This window comes from Diadema antillarum, unplaced genomic scaffold, assembly GCF_040938485.1.
Source record: "Diadema antillarum isolate AM-2024a unplaced genomic scaffold, OU_Dant_1.0 seq00001042_RagTag, whole genome shotgun sequence".
Classification (NCBI taxonomy): domain Eukaryota; kingdom Metazoa; phylum Echinodermata; class Echinoidea; order Diadematoida; family Diadematidae; genus Diadema; species Diadema antillarum.
The window spans coordinates 1,288,238-1,303,246 of NW_027271873.1; the positions used below are offsets into that span (position 1 = coordinate 1,288,238).

Here is a 15,009-nt window from a genome sequence, read left to right on the forward strand (position 1 = left end):
CATCATTGTCATTATCACTGTCAGTGCTTGTGTTGTTACTGTTAATATAATATTAGACCTATAATACGAATACTAGTATACATGTACTATCAAAGATCGTACATTCCACGAGTGTACGATCTTTGCTACTATTACCAATACCACACAACTACTATTACTGCTACTACCACTGCAATACCACCCCCCCCCCAAAAAAAAAGAAAAAAAAAAAAGGAAGGGAAAGTAAAAATGAGGAACGCTTCACGATTGTGCGTGTCATCCTTGCTGCAGGGGCCATGCTAATCTTCTCTGTATCGTTCCAATTTTAATATTCGTGTTCAAGATTTCTCTTGTCCACGCCAGAGCATTCGTGCTATGAGCTATATAAAGCACTCACAGAGCTAAGATTTTCATGTCGTGGCTGTTGCCGAGAGCGCACGGGCGTACAACGTTGTCTCAACGTTGTGGCGGAAGCTAGGTCCGTGCGTGTGCCCTCTATGTGTGTCTGTGTCTGTGTTCGTGTGTGTGTTATGTGTGTGCGAGCGCGCGCGTGTTCGTATGTATGTACCTACGTGTGTGTGCGCGTGTTTGCGCATGTGTATGTGTGTGTGTGTGTGTGTGTGCGCGTGTTTGCGCATGTGTATGTGTGTTTGTGTGCCTGTGTCTGTGTGTGTGTGTGTTCGCGCGCGTGTGTGCGCATGTATCTAGTTTTTCTGTTGCTTGTGTAACGTACACTATGTACTAGTAATACGTGTAGTTCTAGTCAATGCTACCAGAAAAAGACAATCTACAGAGCGCCATCTGTGTCCAAGCTCGCAACAATGTTGTGTGTCATGAACAGAATTTGTAAATGTATGCAGTTATTTTAGCAGGCTTGTGCGTTTTTTTCTTTTTAGTTGGAATTTGCTGAGTATTATCATTATAAATGCCGTTTTGTACGGCATTTGGCTACTAGGCCTACTAATCATCGGAAGAAGGGAGACAGCAAGACTTTTAATAAGTTACCTGTAGTTTATCTTAGTGATGTATATAGGTATGGAGAATCGATTAATTAATTAATTAGAGATTAAGCTCGATTAACTAATTAGAAATTAAAATCAATAAACATCGGTTGCTATGAAGTGGAACATTTTCATCATCATTCAGTTATTAGCGGCTGAAGACTGAGTAAAGGGATGCGAACTATACTGCACGGGAGGTGGAACCTTCCATCTCCCTGATACTACAGGGATCGAGTTCGACATGTGTAAACTCACGTAAACTTCTGCAAACGAATGTAAACTAATGCAAACTTAATTTAGTGCTAATTAAAAAGTGATAATTAATGCACACTACTACAAACCATTAGCGCTTTAAATTAGGGTGAATTCCATCACCTGAACCTAGTGTTTCTATGGCCACTTTAACAGCCCAGACCTCGCAAAACTCTTATCGATTGGTATAAAGAATGGTGAATGGAGGAGAAATAAGAAAGAATAAGAAAAAGATATTTTGGAAACTGATTTATTATAGGAGGGAAAACAATTGATATTAGCAATTTAAGATCAAAACAAATGTATTTGCAATTTCTTAAGGAAAAAGAAAGTGCAGTATCGATTTTTGATAGAATTAATCAAAATCATTGGTTTTCTGTAAAGGAGATACAACATATAATTTTAAGGCCAAGACAATGTACATTAAATAGCCGATTAAGAGATTTTCAGTTTAAACTGGTGCATGGTATTGTTTATACAAATCACCATCTTTTCAGGCTTGGTTTTACTGCAAGTAACTTATGCTCTTTTTGTGAAAAAGAAGAAGAAACATACAAACATTTATTTTACACTTGTGAGCATGTGATATTAATCTGGGAATTATGTGAAGAAATGATAGAGGATGTTGATTTTAGATATTGTACTTGGGAAGAAATTCTGTTTGGTTGGAAGGAGGATAATAGGGGAAACATCAGTTGTTAAATCATATTTTAATTTTGGTTAAATGTTTGATTTTTAAAAATAGAAAATATGGAAAGCCACTTACATATAATGAAATAAAAAAAAAATATTTTAGAGGATAGATTTGAGGAAAAGAAATTAGCATCAATGAGGGGAACTTTAACCATTCATTTCAGGAAATGGGAAAATTTGAAAATAAGTATGGAAGGACCCGGAGCCAGATGTCCACGGGGAAGGGGGGAAGGGAGGGGAAGGGTATTTGGAAGAGGGAGGGGGGAGGGGGAGGGGGTGATTAAATGGAGTATCGATTCCATTTGGTTGTATATCGATTTTATTTTGGTGTATATTGATGTGTTGAATATTCTTTCTTTCTTATGAAGCAGTGGTTTTTGTTTTTGTTTTTTTGCTTTTTTTTATGAATGTACTGTCCTGCTGAAAATACAACTCGATTTGATTTTAACGAGAGTAAGTGAGCTGTGTATGTTTTTTTTTCCGGTGCATTGTATATTCTTTAAAACAGCTTGGCTTGATTTCACTATAAGTGTGGTATGCTGAATCGTGGATTTTGTAATTCAGATGATCTGATTTGTTATGAATTTGTTTTGAATATGGAACCAATAAAAGGTTATGGAAAAACAAAAAGTAATATACTCGATCAAAGAATAACTCTTTATACTAAAAAAAAAAGATTCCAAAGAAATATCAATAATTTTATTACGTTTGATCAAAAAGAAATCGTTTACATTTAAATCTTACCTTCAAAAATCAGAAAATAAAGAAAAAAAAAAACCATGGATTTAAATGATCGATCATAAAAGCCTGCAATACTACTAGTAATACTTCAAACTCACGGATAAATGTGAATTGATTGCAGATATTAGAAAATGATACCCCCAAATTCTAATTACTGCAGATAATAATGATAATAATTATGATTATAATTATATATATATATATATACATATACATATATATGTCATTATTATTATCATTATCATTATCATTATCATTATCATTATCATTATTATTATTCAGATAAGGTCTGAGACAGATATTTATGATAGGAATATAGAAACCCCGCTAAAGAGATGGTATTTTTTCCGGGAAGATAACAATTTCCGCCAAAATAATGTTCATAAGTTTTTAAAGGCAGAAAAATCCCCTTTGCAAAAGTCACAAAATTTCACGTGGTTGACGAATAATGTTTTCCAACATTGTGCATGGAATCTTATACGCTAGAACACCTCTGTGTAACAAAAACATTGAAAAACTAACCTCATGTTATTTGAAAATATATGCTCCTCTTTTATACAGAGAATGTTGATTTGATTCCACTTCCATCATAAAGAAGTTTCCAGTTCTATCAATCTGAGGAAAAGTAATAATTACCTTCTTCTACATTATATCATATTGATTACTAAACCCTACAAGACGCAACGTTACGAGTATATTTCAAGAGGTAAAGGACCTCTCGCGCCAACAAATTTTGTAAAGACAATCGATCAAATGCACCCTCCCCAACGCGATATTTGAAATTGATCGATCGATGACCTTTTCCCATAGCTGAAACATTATTTTCAATAAGTTTGCAGTAATTAGTAGTTCGGGATGTCATTGCCGATTTCTAACCGATTCAGGTCGTTTTCACATAGGAAAGCATAGTAAAAATAAAAAAAGTATTAAAAAAATACTGAGGTATGTGGATTCTATGTTCAGTAAAATAAGTCATCATAGTGCAAGGATTATGAAATTGATGCGTAGATATTGTATATTTGTTTTGTATAAAAAATTTGCTGTCATTAATTAAGTATATAGTATTCTTTACAACAGCAACTACTCGTAAATAGATGAATGAAATATCTGAGTTAGCAGTAGGAAATATTTTAGGCTATTATGATCGATCATTTAATTCCCTGTTTTCATTGTAACTGTGTTTCCCTATTTATTTTGAAATTTGAATATAGGAATAAAATGTTAACAGTTTCTATGTGATCGAAGTTTATTGAATTGATAAACTTATACCCTCATCTACGCAATGTTTGCAAGAGTTTGAAATTAATGGATAGACGGCTTTTTCTCATAACAGCTTCAAACAAAATTTTCATACTTGCAGTAATTACTTGTATTTCGGGGTGTCATTTTCCGATATTTGTAATCGATTCAGGTCATTTTCACATAGGATAACACAGTAAAAAATTAAAAAGTAAAAAAAAAAAGAGGAGAAAATACTAATGCAATACATGGATTGTAATCTTTGTCTTGTGAAATAATTTATCAGATTGCAAGGATTAGGAAATTAATGTAAAGATACTGTATATTTAATTTGAACAATTTGTTTCATTGATGAAGAATGAAACATTCTTTTAAAAAGAAACCCGATAACTTGTATCTGAGTTTGCAGTAATTTTAGGCTTTTATGATCGATCATATAAATCCCTATTTTGCAGTTTAAACCTATTCCTGTATTTTCTGAAATTTTAATGTAAGAGCAAAATGTAAACGACTTCCACTTGATCTAAGGTTATTAAGTTATTGATAATACAATGGATTTATTTTTCTGAGTTATACAGTTTTCAGCGAGATCTGGTGGTGGTGTAATTCACTCTAATTTATAGCGCCGATGGTTTGTAGTAGGTTTTACTAATTTGCATTTTGCATTTCGTTTGTATTACTTTGCATTGATTAAAAGTTTGCGTTGAGTTTGCATTACTAGTAGTTTACATTTGTTTGCATTAGTTTGCATAAGTTTGTACTATTATTAATAAGTGGGACCAGTTTTCAACTACAGTATATAACGTCCCATTCAATTACATGCTTTACTGCTGACATTACAAAATATCTCCTTAAAGCTTGATCAAGTCACATAGATTTTGTATAACATATAATAGACAATATATATTATATAATATAGATATATAATATACATTATATAATATGAATATATAATATGAAGAGTTTGTTTGCAAAAACCGATAAGTCCATTTTTGAAGATTTTGAAGTACGATCTCTGTCATAAAGTACAAAATGATTTTTAAATGATATATTGGTCGCTACATATAGAGGTACATTTTTGAAGTTATGGTCAAAAGAAGCAAAAATTTTCTTATTATTCTCTTTATTTTTCTTGACCTTTAATCACAAATATCTCCATTTGGCAAATATGGACTTATCGGTTTTTGCGAACAAACTCTTCATATATAACATATATATCATATAATGTATAATACATTATATATTGTATATAATATTTGATATAAAATATATAATATAATTATTATATATAAAATATAATATACATGGTATACTAGTAAATGCTTGTTGCCCTCAAGACTGCTAGACACTGCTACACAAACCAAAGCAATAACACATAAGTGTAGTATACATACAATAATCTTCATAAAACTTTATTCGCGTAGAATATGTATATGTCATCATATCTGAGCAGAAGGTCACTCTTATTGTGTACACGGAAATTTTTCATGTTTAATCAAATAATGCAAACAGGCAAGATAAAAACAAAACACATCATACATGATATATAAATAATAAAACCCAACGATATAAACAAAACATCTGCAACATGGACCTGAACAGACGTCAAATTTGGACAATATTTTTTACAGTTTTCTTCAAGACGTCAATTCGGATAAAAGATGTGAAATCCTCTTCGAAAAGATTTTAGCATTCATTCATGTTCATTCACGCTTTTATATAAACAATTGCTATGGTTGTGACATATTGAAACAAATAAACAAACAACGTCCATCTTTCGATTATCACTCAACACTCTGAACGTTGTTATGATTTAGGATTCATCCTTTGTTTGTTGTTGCAGCATTACGTCACCAATTCAACATCTTCAACATTCAGCATTCTTGATTTTGAGATGCGATGTTGACTAAAAAAAACCCATCAAAACCCACACAACCTTGACGAGCAAACACAATCTTCTCGAGCATGCGCTGGTCATGACATTTGTGGCTATTCCTGAATTTCTGGTAGCAAGAGTCGCACGTACAAACACAGATTTGGTAAAGTGGAGAGACGCTGACAGCATACTAAGTAGAAATAAAGGATTTTGTTTCCCCCGAGTAAACTAGTAATGCAAGTTAATGCTATACCGCCCCCACACGACGGGAGGAGGAAATTCAAACAGGGAAGCGATGAAAATATGCCAACAGCGATGCCATCGTGCAATAGATTAATAAGCTACTGATTTTTCAATGACCTTTCACCTCTCTGAGTGCATTTGTCGCATTGTGGAATATGAATTACTGAGCCTCACTTTCATGGCACTACAACGCCGAGAAAAGACTTGTGAGTCATTTCTCATAAAAAACAACAACATCAATGCTTTACAAGAGTGCTCAATGCCAACTCTCAGCACATTGCTTTTCACGTGATAGGCAAGCAGAACTTTCGGAATACGTATGTTCTTCTTTTTCTTTCTGAAATTAATTTTCGCACTTAAATGGATTTGGGTTTTCATAATGTGGGCGTTATGACAAAGATGACATACTCAGATGTAGATACAGTACATGTAAGTGGCCTTGATCATCATGTGTGTCTCTTGACGTACTAGGCGTATTGACATCGTACTACTCTGCAAATACAAGCTCAATTGAAAGTCATGTGGCCAATAACAATGGGGGAAAGATGATGCCAGGTAGTACCTCTTTTGCATGACATTTCTTAATTATCCCTCCTATAGATACATTTCGCCTAATCATTTAAAGTTGCATGTCTGAAAGGCACAATCCACGCGAATCACTAACCACACCCAAGGGTTTAATTCATGTAGGAAAAATGCTCATTCGGTTACATTAGAAAATAGCATGCTCATTTCGGCTAATCGATTCAAAGGTGGTAAAATTAAAAAAATATATATCGTGCTCATTTCGGCTAATCGATTCAAAGGGTAACCTCTGAAAGGCACAATCCACTCGAATCAATGGGTTGAATTCATGTACGAAATGTGCCAAATCGGACCTATAATCAATGTAAATCTATCGATCATCAATAGGATCGACAACGATATACACCTCTTGTAGTCAAGACAGCATCACCAGGTTTTATTTACTGGAGTATTACGAAACCATTAAACAATGAATAAATCATGTTTGAAAACTTCTGAAATATCATTAGCTACTAATGCTATCTTGAAAATAAAAAGAAATAAAAGTCAGATAAACTACATCCACTTTTCCCCCTCTATCTGTTTATCATTATATCCGTCATAATAATAGTAGGGCCTATCGACTAGGAATAGGCCTACTACAAAAGTCGTGATGGCAGATATATTAGAAAGACAAATTTATCATGCAGGTTACGTATGGCCACCTAACTGAAATGCAATGGCTTGAGACTCTAAAACTTTTGTGTCTAGTTATTCTGGAAGTACGTTTGAGATATTGACGCTTACATTGGAATGACCCTAAACATACACAATATAGCACTTATCAGGTCATAGTCAGTTTTGTAAATACGCAAAATAAGAAAGGGATTTCATTATTATCGAATAGCGTCGGGAAAACGATGCTCGTATCCTTCTCTTGTGCAAAATAGGACAAAATTTAGAGTAACTGTGTTCCCTTTTCTTTAAAAGCATGATATATTTCAAAGTTTATCATTTACATGCACGTGAATGTCAGTTTTTGTTAAACAAGCGTTTCCGAAATGTTGTAGACGAGCGGTTCGTTGTCGTCTTGGCTGTGCAGCGAGCTCAGACCCGTGTCGGAACTCGAGTCGGTATCACACGACCTCGACGGTGACTTCCGGTTGGTCACATCGATGGGCGAGAAATCGTTGCCGATCCCCTGATCGAGGCTCGACTCCATTGAGCTGTCCTTACAGCGCACATTCACCGGAGTCGAATGACTCAGTTCCACACATGCGCGGATTTCGTCATCCTCGACCGACCCATTCGGGCATTGCTCCTCCTCCTCCTGTTCCAGCTGCTCAATCTCATTGGTGAGAGCGACGAGTCTCTCGCGCTTGTCGTTGAAGGCGTACTCCATTTCCTGTATCTGCTCATGGAGCGTGTCAAGTTCCTTGCGCTGCGCGACACATGTGTCTGCGGACCGTTCCAACTGCGCGCGAGCGAAGCCAATGTCTGCCACGCGCGCGTGATTGGCGGCGCTCCGCTTCTTCTCGTACCTGCGTGGTCTCGAGCCGGTCCCATTAGCTTCTGCCGCTCCCTGCTCCGCTGTCTTCTGTACACCGATCTCGTTCGACAAGGTCACGATGGCGTCTTGTTTGTGACGCAGGTCGTCGTCCACCTTGAAGAGCCTGTCGCACAAGGCTACGTACTCCTCGAGGTCCTGCACGGATTCGTGAGGCATTGGTGGCACGCGCATGATGTCATCAACCCTCGGACAATCCTCGAATGTCACCTGCTTTGTTACTGGCTTACCGGGCTTGTCCGCAATGGCGCCAGAGTCCTCTTTCCGGCTGGAGGTGGACAGATAGGCATCCTGGACGTAATTCTGTCCGTCTTCCTGCATGCGCAGGTAGTGCAGTCTTGTCTCGAAATGTTCGATCTCTTGGTCGACGGAACCGATAGTCTCGAGAAGACTGTGCAGCTGATGGCTCTGCCGCAGTATTCTCTGAATGAGGAGCTCAGAGTCCTCTTCCTCGGACGGAAGTCTCGTCTTGCCTTCGACCTCCTCCGCAAGAGTGGTCGGGCCGTCAGCGGTGACCTTCCCGTTGGAGCTGGACGTTGACGCGCTAGAGTCACAATCCAGGGGAGGAGGACACAGGATTCTCACATCCGAGAAGCCGACGTCGCTGTCATCTGCCCAGCTCCTCCTCCGCTTGTCCTTCGACTTCTCTTTCGACGTCGACTTTTTCAAGTCGAAGGCGACGATGCCCTCTTTCAGATTGTACTGTCCCTGGCGCCGATTGGCCGGCTTCGGCGCCTTGTCGCGGAGCTTGATGCCGCCGCTCTCGTCGTCCACCTCGCTGTCGACGCTGTTTCGCCGCTTGGAGATGGCGACGCTCTTGCGCAGCGTGAACTTCACGTTGTCGCGCTCCGCGCCCCACGCCTTCCACAGCTTGTACATGCGCGTGCGCGGACTCAGCTGGCGCTCACATCCCCGCCACTTCTCGAAGAGCGCGTAGCAATGTAGGTTCTGCGCGGAGAGCTCGCACTTGGAGAGCTTGTAGCGGTCCTGCAGGAGAATGGCGATGACATCCTCACAGCGAGTGTGGCGATTGAGGCCTCCGATCACTTTCTCCTTCCCGCCGATCCACACGGGCAGTTCATTCAATGACGTCATGGCTGCATTCCTCTGTCTGTTTGTCAATCTGTCTGTCTGTCTGTCTCAGCGCCTCAGCACAGTCGTCTGAAGCTGAAGGTGGTACACTCGTGGGCCCATTGGGGATCCTGTAGGAGGGAAAAGGACAAGCAGAAGAGATACCGTAAGTATACACACATTAGCAACAGATCATCAATATGAGGAATTGCTGGTAAAGTACTGGCTGACAAGGAGTAAACAATAACAACATTTTCTTTTTCTATTTTGTTCGCTTTAAAATTCCCTGTTTTGGTTAGTTCCTGGGAATAAGCACAAGGTCGTCCGCAAACACGAAATGTCTCCTACGTCTTCATGACGTACGAACATTCAGAATCCAATGCAAAAGATATAAAGACAGACAGAGATAGATAGAAGAATAAATAGATGGGATTTCGGTATATAGCGCTTTTTTATATATGTGTGTCACGTAGTCATGTAGTTCCCACTCATTCTCAACAGCAGCTTCATCATAAACAATGCGAGAAAAAAAAAAAACCGTCATTCAGAGGGATGGCATGATCCCTTACAACGTTCATCTAATACACACATATAGCCCCGCCCGTCGGTATGAAAGAAGTTCCCGTGTCGCCTTTGAACAGAAGTATCACCATTGTTGGTGTTGAATGAAATTCATAACAGTGCTTCTCGACACACTATACTCGTGACGATAAGGGGAAGGTTAGAATTCATAAAAGTACACGCCCTTTGTGAGGCGGATTCATAGATGACATAAAGTCTGGAATGATGCCTAGCTTTCTTTGAGAGTTTGACCGCAGTGCAAGGATAAATGTTCACTTGTCAGCGAAAGTTATTATCAAAAGCGTCTAATCGTTCGAAACCTTTGGCAAAAAACAAAGAAAACAAAATATAGGTCAGTAGAAACAGGTCAGCACACATCTGAGGAGCAAAAGAATCATCATAATTATCCGATTGATTGCCGACGTGATTATTAACGTTGTTATCTGTGGGATTGATATAACATGGTCCTCCTACATACATTTACATAATGACACTCAGTTTGCATGCGTCATTTGATGCCATATCGTGCGTGCCGCGCGAGGTATTTCGATCTGGTTGTCAGATACAACCTTCGTTATTAGGGGATGCTTACACTATAATGTTAACCTGCAAAGTTATACTGAGATGGTATTGTGATAGATACAATTCATAGACCATACAATACATACACAGTACAAGCATCATAAAAGTGCTCTGATTCATGGACTTAACATCTTTGTAAAGTGTCTTGATCTTCGTTGTGTATGTGCGTGTTTTTAATCTGAACACGTTGCCTCTTTAGACGAGAACAAGTCATGATGTTTTTCACCGGAATGCTAGACTACGAAACCCATAGAATCTTGTGCTGTTTGAACCACGCAGCTCTTGTCAGTTTGGGCGCCCCCCCCCCTCCCCACCCAATAACGGATCAGAACGAGGGTTATAGCTTCAATGAGGGTATACTCGGCAGAATAAATTATTTGTAGAAAAACAATGATAATTTTTGTTGCCGTTATTGAAGTCTTCAAAATGGGTCTAGAGTCTATTGTTGTTGGCGCCATATTCTAGGTTCAGCTACCCGCTTCAAAAATTGAATTTTGCGCTCGGCTGGCGCGCAAAAAGGTCCATTTCGAACATCACTGCCCACAGTTCGAATCTCAATACTTCGCGCTCGGCGTGAGAGCATACCGAAAAGGCGAACAAAAAATGACTGGGCTGGACAGTCTCAAATACACGTTATAGAAGAAAGAAGCTATACAGGGTGGGACTAAGTAGATGCCTTGCATGCCCCTATGAGGTTTCAGCAACAAGTGATTACGTTATACCACCTCTACATATTTCACCCATTTCAGTACTTGAAACAAAGCTTGCCCATACTCGGTTGTAACTTTGTCGGACAGCCTTGGGCAAGCATTCTAGTTGGCAAGGAACGACATAATGTTGTATATTATATAGGATGAGTGAGCCGGTCTGTTGTGATGTTCTTTTTGTTTTCCTCTCGCAAAAAGAGGAAACAAAAACAACAGATACATGATCCAAGGCCATTGAATACTGCCGAACTTTGTTTCACACCATTAAACAAAGACGATGCAATAGTTATTGAAGTCATTTGGCCATACAACCCTCCATACATGCACTTTGGCACTGACACACGCCGGTAATAAAGCAGTGTGCAAAGTACAATATAATGAATATTCATTAATACGCAGATGGGAGAGGTATTAAATTTCGCTGGGATATTTCGTACTATAATCAATTCAGCTGGTCCAAATAAGAATCAATTCGAACACCTGAAATCAGTTGATGTGTCGCTGGTTGTTTGTACCGCTGTGCAAGTGTGTTCTGACGTTATCCGCATTCTTCGTCCCACAAAGCAATGCCACAAACTCTCATCACGCCGTTAGTTAACCGGTTTACCACTTAGGTGAACTGCGCATGAGTACTCGCAGGGGCTGGGAAGAAAGTCTCTTCGTAGCTCCCTGGTACGATGGTTTCACAACATACATTTTAACCGGTTGCCCCATGATAATTATATATGCATGTTAAGCCAAACCTTTAATTCTACCCACAAACATAACCCTAACCCTAGCACTAATACTCACATCAAACTAAACATAAAACTCTATCACAAACATAACCCTAACCCTAAAGTCCTTGGAGAAAATAGACCGGAGCAATTGTCGCAAGAGCAAATGTCGTGCAAACGGTACGCGTATACTGTCACATGGCAGCTAGTAGAGTACGTTGTACATGCGTATTGTGTAATTTATTATTAATTCATGTGTGATGTCAGTCTATTATTGTTATGCAGGTAATGCAACAGGTCAGGTTGTTTCGGCAACAAATGTCCCTGAAAAATGTCGATTGGTTTTTAGACGAGAGAAAAATACCATAATAAGAAACAAAACAAAGCCAAGCTAACCCAAACAAAAAGAGCCCACCACCACCACCGTCCACCACTTTGGCTATATGGACACCAAGGAGGTACCTCCTACAATGGACACCAATAGACGGGGTTATTGATTCTGGTATCTTCACCCCCGTTTTGTCTTCCACCTGACGATTGTTTACATCCTTTCTCCCCTCCCCTCTTTCCCTCAGCTGCTCCTATTCAGGACCAGCTGATTGTCTCACACTCTGTTTGTGTTAAAACAAAGCCATGTCTCGTGGCAGGTTTTGAAGAGGTGCGATGTAATGATATACAGGAAAGAGGATCTATAAAAAATGTCTTAGGGCAAGTGTATGCATGATTACAATGTGAATACGCACGCTTGGACGCGCACGTCACATTCTCGTGCGTGTGAGCAAAAGACGGACACAGAAGATATACAATATCAACGACTACCACTAAAACTTCTACTACTGATACTCACACTAATAATGATGATGATGGTGGTGGTGACGATGATGAAAATGAGGATGATATGTATAATGATACTTACTACTGCTGTCACGATAAGCAGTAAGATCTGATGGGCCACTAATGATGTGTACGTAATATGAAATACCTCGGATCGATTTGACAGAAGCCCCACACAGTGAATCGTAACTACGGACATCCCACCCCTTCTTTTGAATAAATTGTGTCTTGTTACAAATGATGACTCAAAATTTGCAGCAGTATCACATGCCGTTCATTGTAGGTTGTGTGACCAAATATAATAGCGCCACCTACTGCCCGAACACGTCACAGAGCAACAGCGGTTCCAACGTTTTCATGCGCTGCACGAAGAGCAAGTGGTTATTTTTTGACTGAATCAGAAGTAAAAACATTCATCTTCATTTCTCCTGAGACCATCGCAGCCACCGTACAAAAAAGAGAGGAAGATAAAGAGAAGGGGGGGGGGGCATAATTTTAGCCTCCGAAACGAACGGCTCGGCTTTGGCAAGTCATGCGTGCTACTCGTTTGGTCCCGTCGTTGAATCGGCAAATCGATACAGATCGATAGTGTGTCACGATCCCAAAACAATAGTGAGTGTTGAAGGTGGACATGTGTAAACTCTTGACTGCACCATTACGGTGAACATGAGCTGCGTATTTTGACTGTAAAGAGGAAAGTGCTGTGAACTTCTCACCGTGGTGACTATGGTAACAACAGATTGCTTTATGACGTCATGCGACTGATTTAGAATAAAATCGACATACAAAGAGGAATTAAAGCAAACTTAGGGACAAAAAGTTAGGGGAATGCATTTATTGTAATAGGAAAGCTGTGACAATCGCTTGAATGTAAGCCATGTCTTATGTTATCTGAGGCGTGCTAATTTTAGCAGTCATGGCCAAGTATTTGTGACGTCACACAAACAGAACTCCGACCCCGTGTTTCTCAGAATACATCCCCTCGCTAGGAAATCTGCTCAACACTATCTGATGAATAACATTTCTGTGAGTCTTCCGTATTACAAGGAGAAGAATATCATGTTTTGATTTAATCACATTTTTGACTAAATGCTCTTGATATAGCAGCAATTTGCCTCCAAAACGAGGAAACACAGAATCGCTGGGTAAAATACATCACAATCAGTTGACTATAACTGTATCAGCGTTGAGACCATAAAACAATTTTATGCAGCAATCAATAGAAGTCAAAATTATCACAACCAGTACTTCGACTCCACGAAAATCTGCCACTACCAACGCATATTAGAGTATTTCTTTTCAGTCGTGCTAGGTCATCAATGGCATAGGGTCCAACCAGGGAGGTGAGAGTGGTCTCACCTCCCTTGTCCAACCAAAGAGGTATTATTAGGCTCGCCTGTAGGCTTACCCCTTTAGTCCAATCATTGAGCTACGAGACTTCACCAACCAAGAACCCACACCCTTTAAAACTCCTTCGTGTAGGTCAGGCATTACACCTTTATCTTCCCCGGGGACCTAGTGAGTGGTATCAGAGGAAACTTTTGCCGCTTCTGTTATTATTCCTCCCAGAAAAAGAAAAACGAAAGCGAAAACGAAAAGAAAAGAGGAAGAACTTTCGTTTTTTCTACAGTGGATCTTATCGGAGCGACACATTTCAGTTCCCAGTGACGCTTCTATACGGCATTGCGAGGCGTTGCCTTCAATACTATATTATTTCTTTCCCCCAACATATCACTAGGTTTCCCCAGTTTTTTTTATCTATAACAATGAAGGGTATTAAAAGAAGTCCCTTATACGAGTTGAATCCTTAGCGACACCCGCGGAGTCTTTGGTTATGCATGGATTATGATGCTATGGAATAATGGGAAGAAAATACAATGCTGGAAATCCGGTGCCACATAATCCGCCATTCAGCCTGCGCCAACAAGCCGGCGATTGATATCAGGACGAGAACGTTAAAGGGAAGATTCGATTTCAATCGTATATTCAGTGTAACGTACACTTCAAACCCTTCTGCATGCCTTGGAATTCAGACAAGGACTCACTTGTGATGGGTTTTCTTCTTCTTTTTTTGACGGCGCGTTTTTGTATTGCACCATACTTTGCAATCAATGCAGCATGATGCAAGGACATAACGTTAGAAAACAACTTCTAACACCATCACACATATTATACGAGCGTAATCTTATAGGGGACGAAAAAATAAACTTATATTTATGCATTGCTATTTTCCCTTTTTTCAATTTTGTCAATTTTGTCAATTTGAAGTTCAAATTGTAGAATACATGACAAAGATCTCCAAAGAAAACACTCTATAGTAGGTGATGTGTAAAACACACAAACACACATACTTCATTGATATCAAGGAGCTAGTAGTATACAGCTCCATGGTGAGATGTTGCAAGCTCGGTATGTCATCCGTGAAGGCAAACGGATCAATCAA

The 15,009-nt window shown here is 39.2% G+C and overlaps 1 protein-coding gene and 1 pseudogene across 2 annotated transcripts in view; both read right to left on the bottom strand.

Moving 5' to 3' along the window:
- Positions 1-224: 224 nt before the first annotated feature.
- Positions 225-337, bottom strand: LOC139743053 (U6 spliceosomal RNA; annotated as a pseudogene).
- A 5,981-nt stretch (positions 338-6,318) lies between these two features.
- The window catches only part of LOC139743047 (ras association domain-containing protein 10-like), a 28,936-nt gene continuing 20,245 nt past the window's right edge, over positions 6,319-15,009 (bottom strand). For both annotated transcript variants that reach the window (XM_071653557.1, XM_071653556.1), the window contains exon 2: positions 6,319-9,297. In XM_071653557.1, the coding sequence (XP_071509658.1) occupies positions 7,571-9,190 (1,620 nt within the window). In that variant the 5' untranslated portion in view covers positions 9,191-9,297 and the 3' untranslated portion in view covers positions 6,319-7,570. The remainder of the gene's footprint in view (positions 9,298-15,009) is intronic.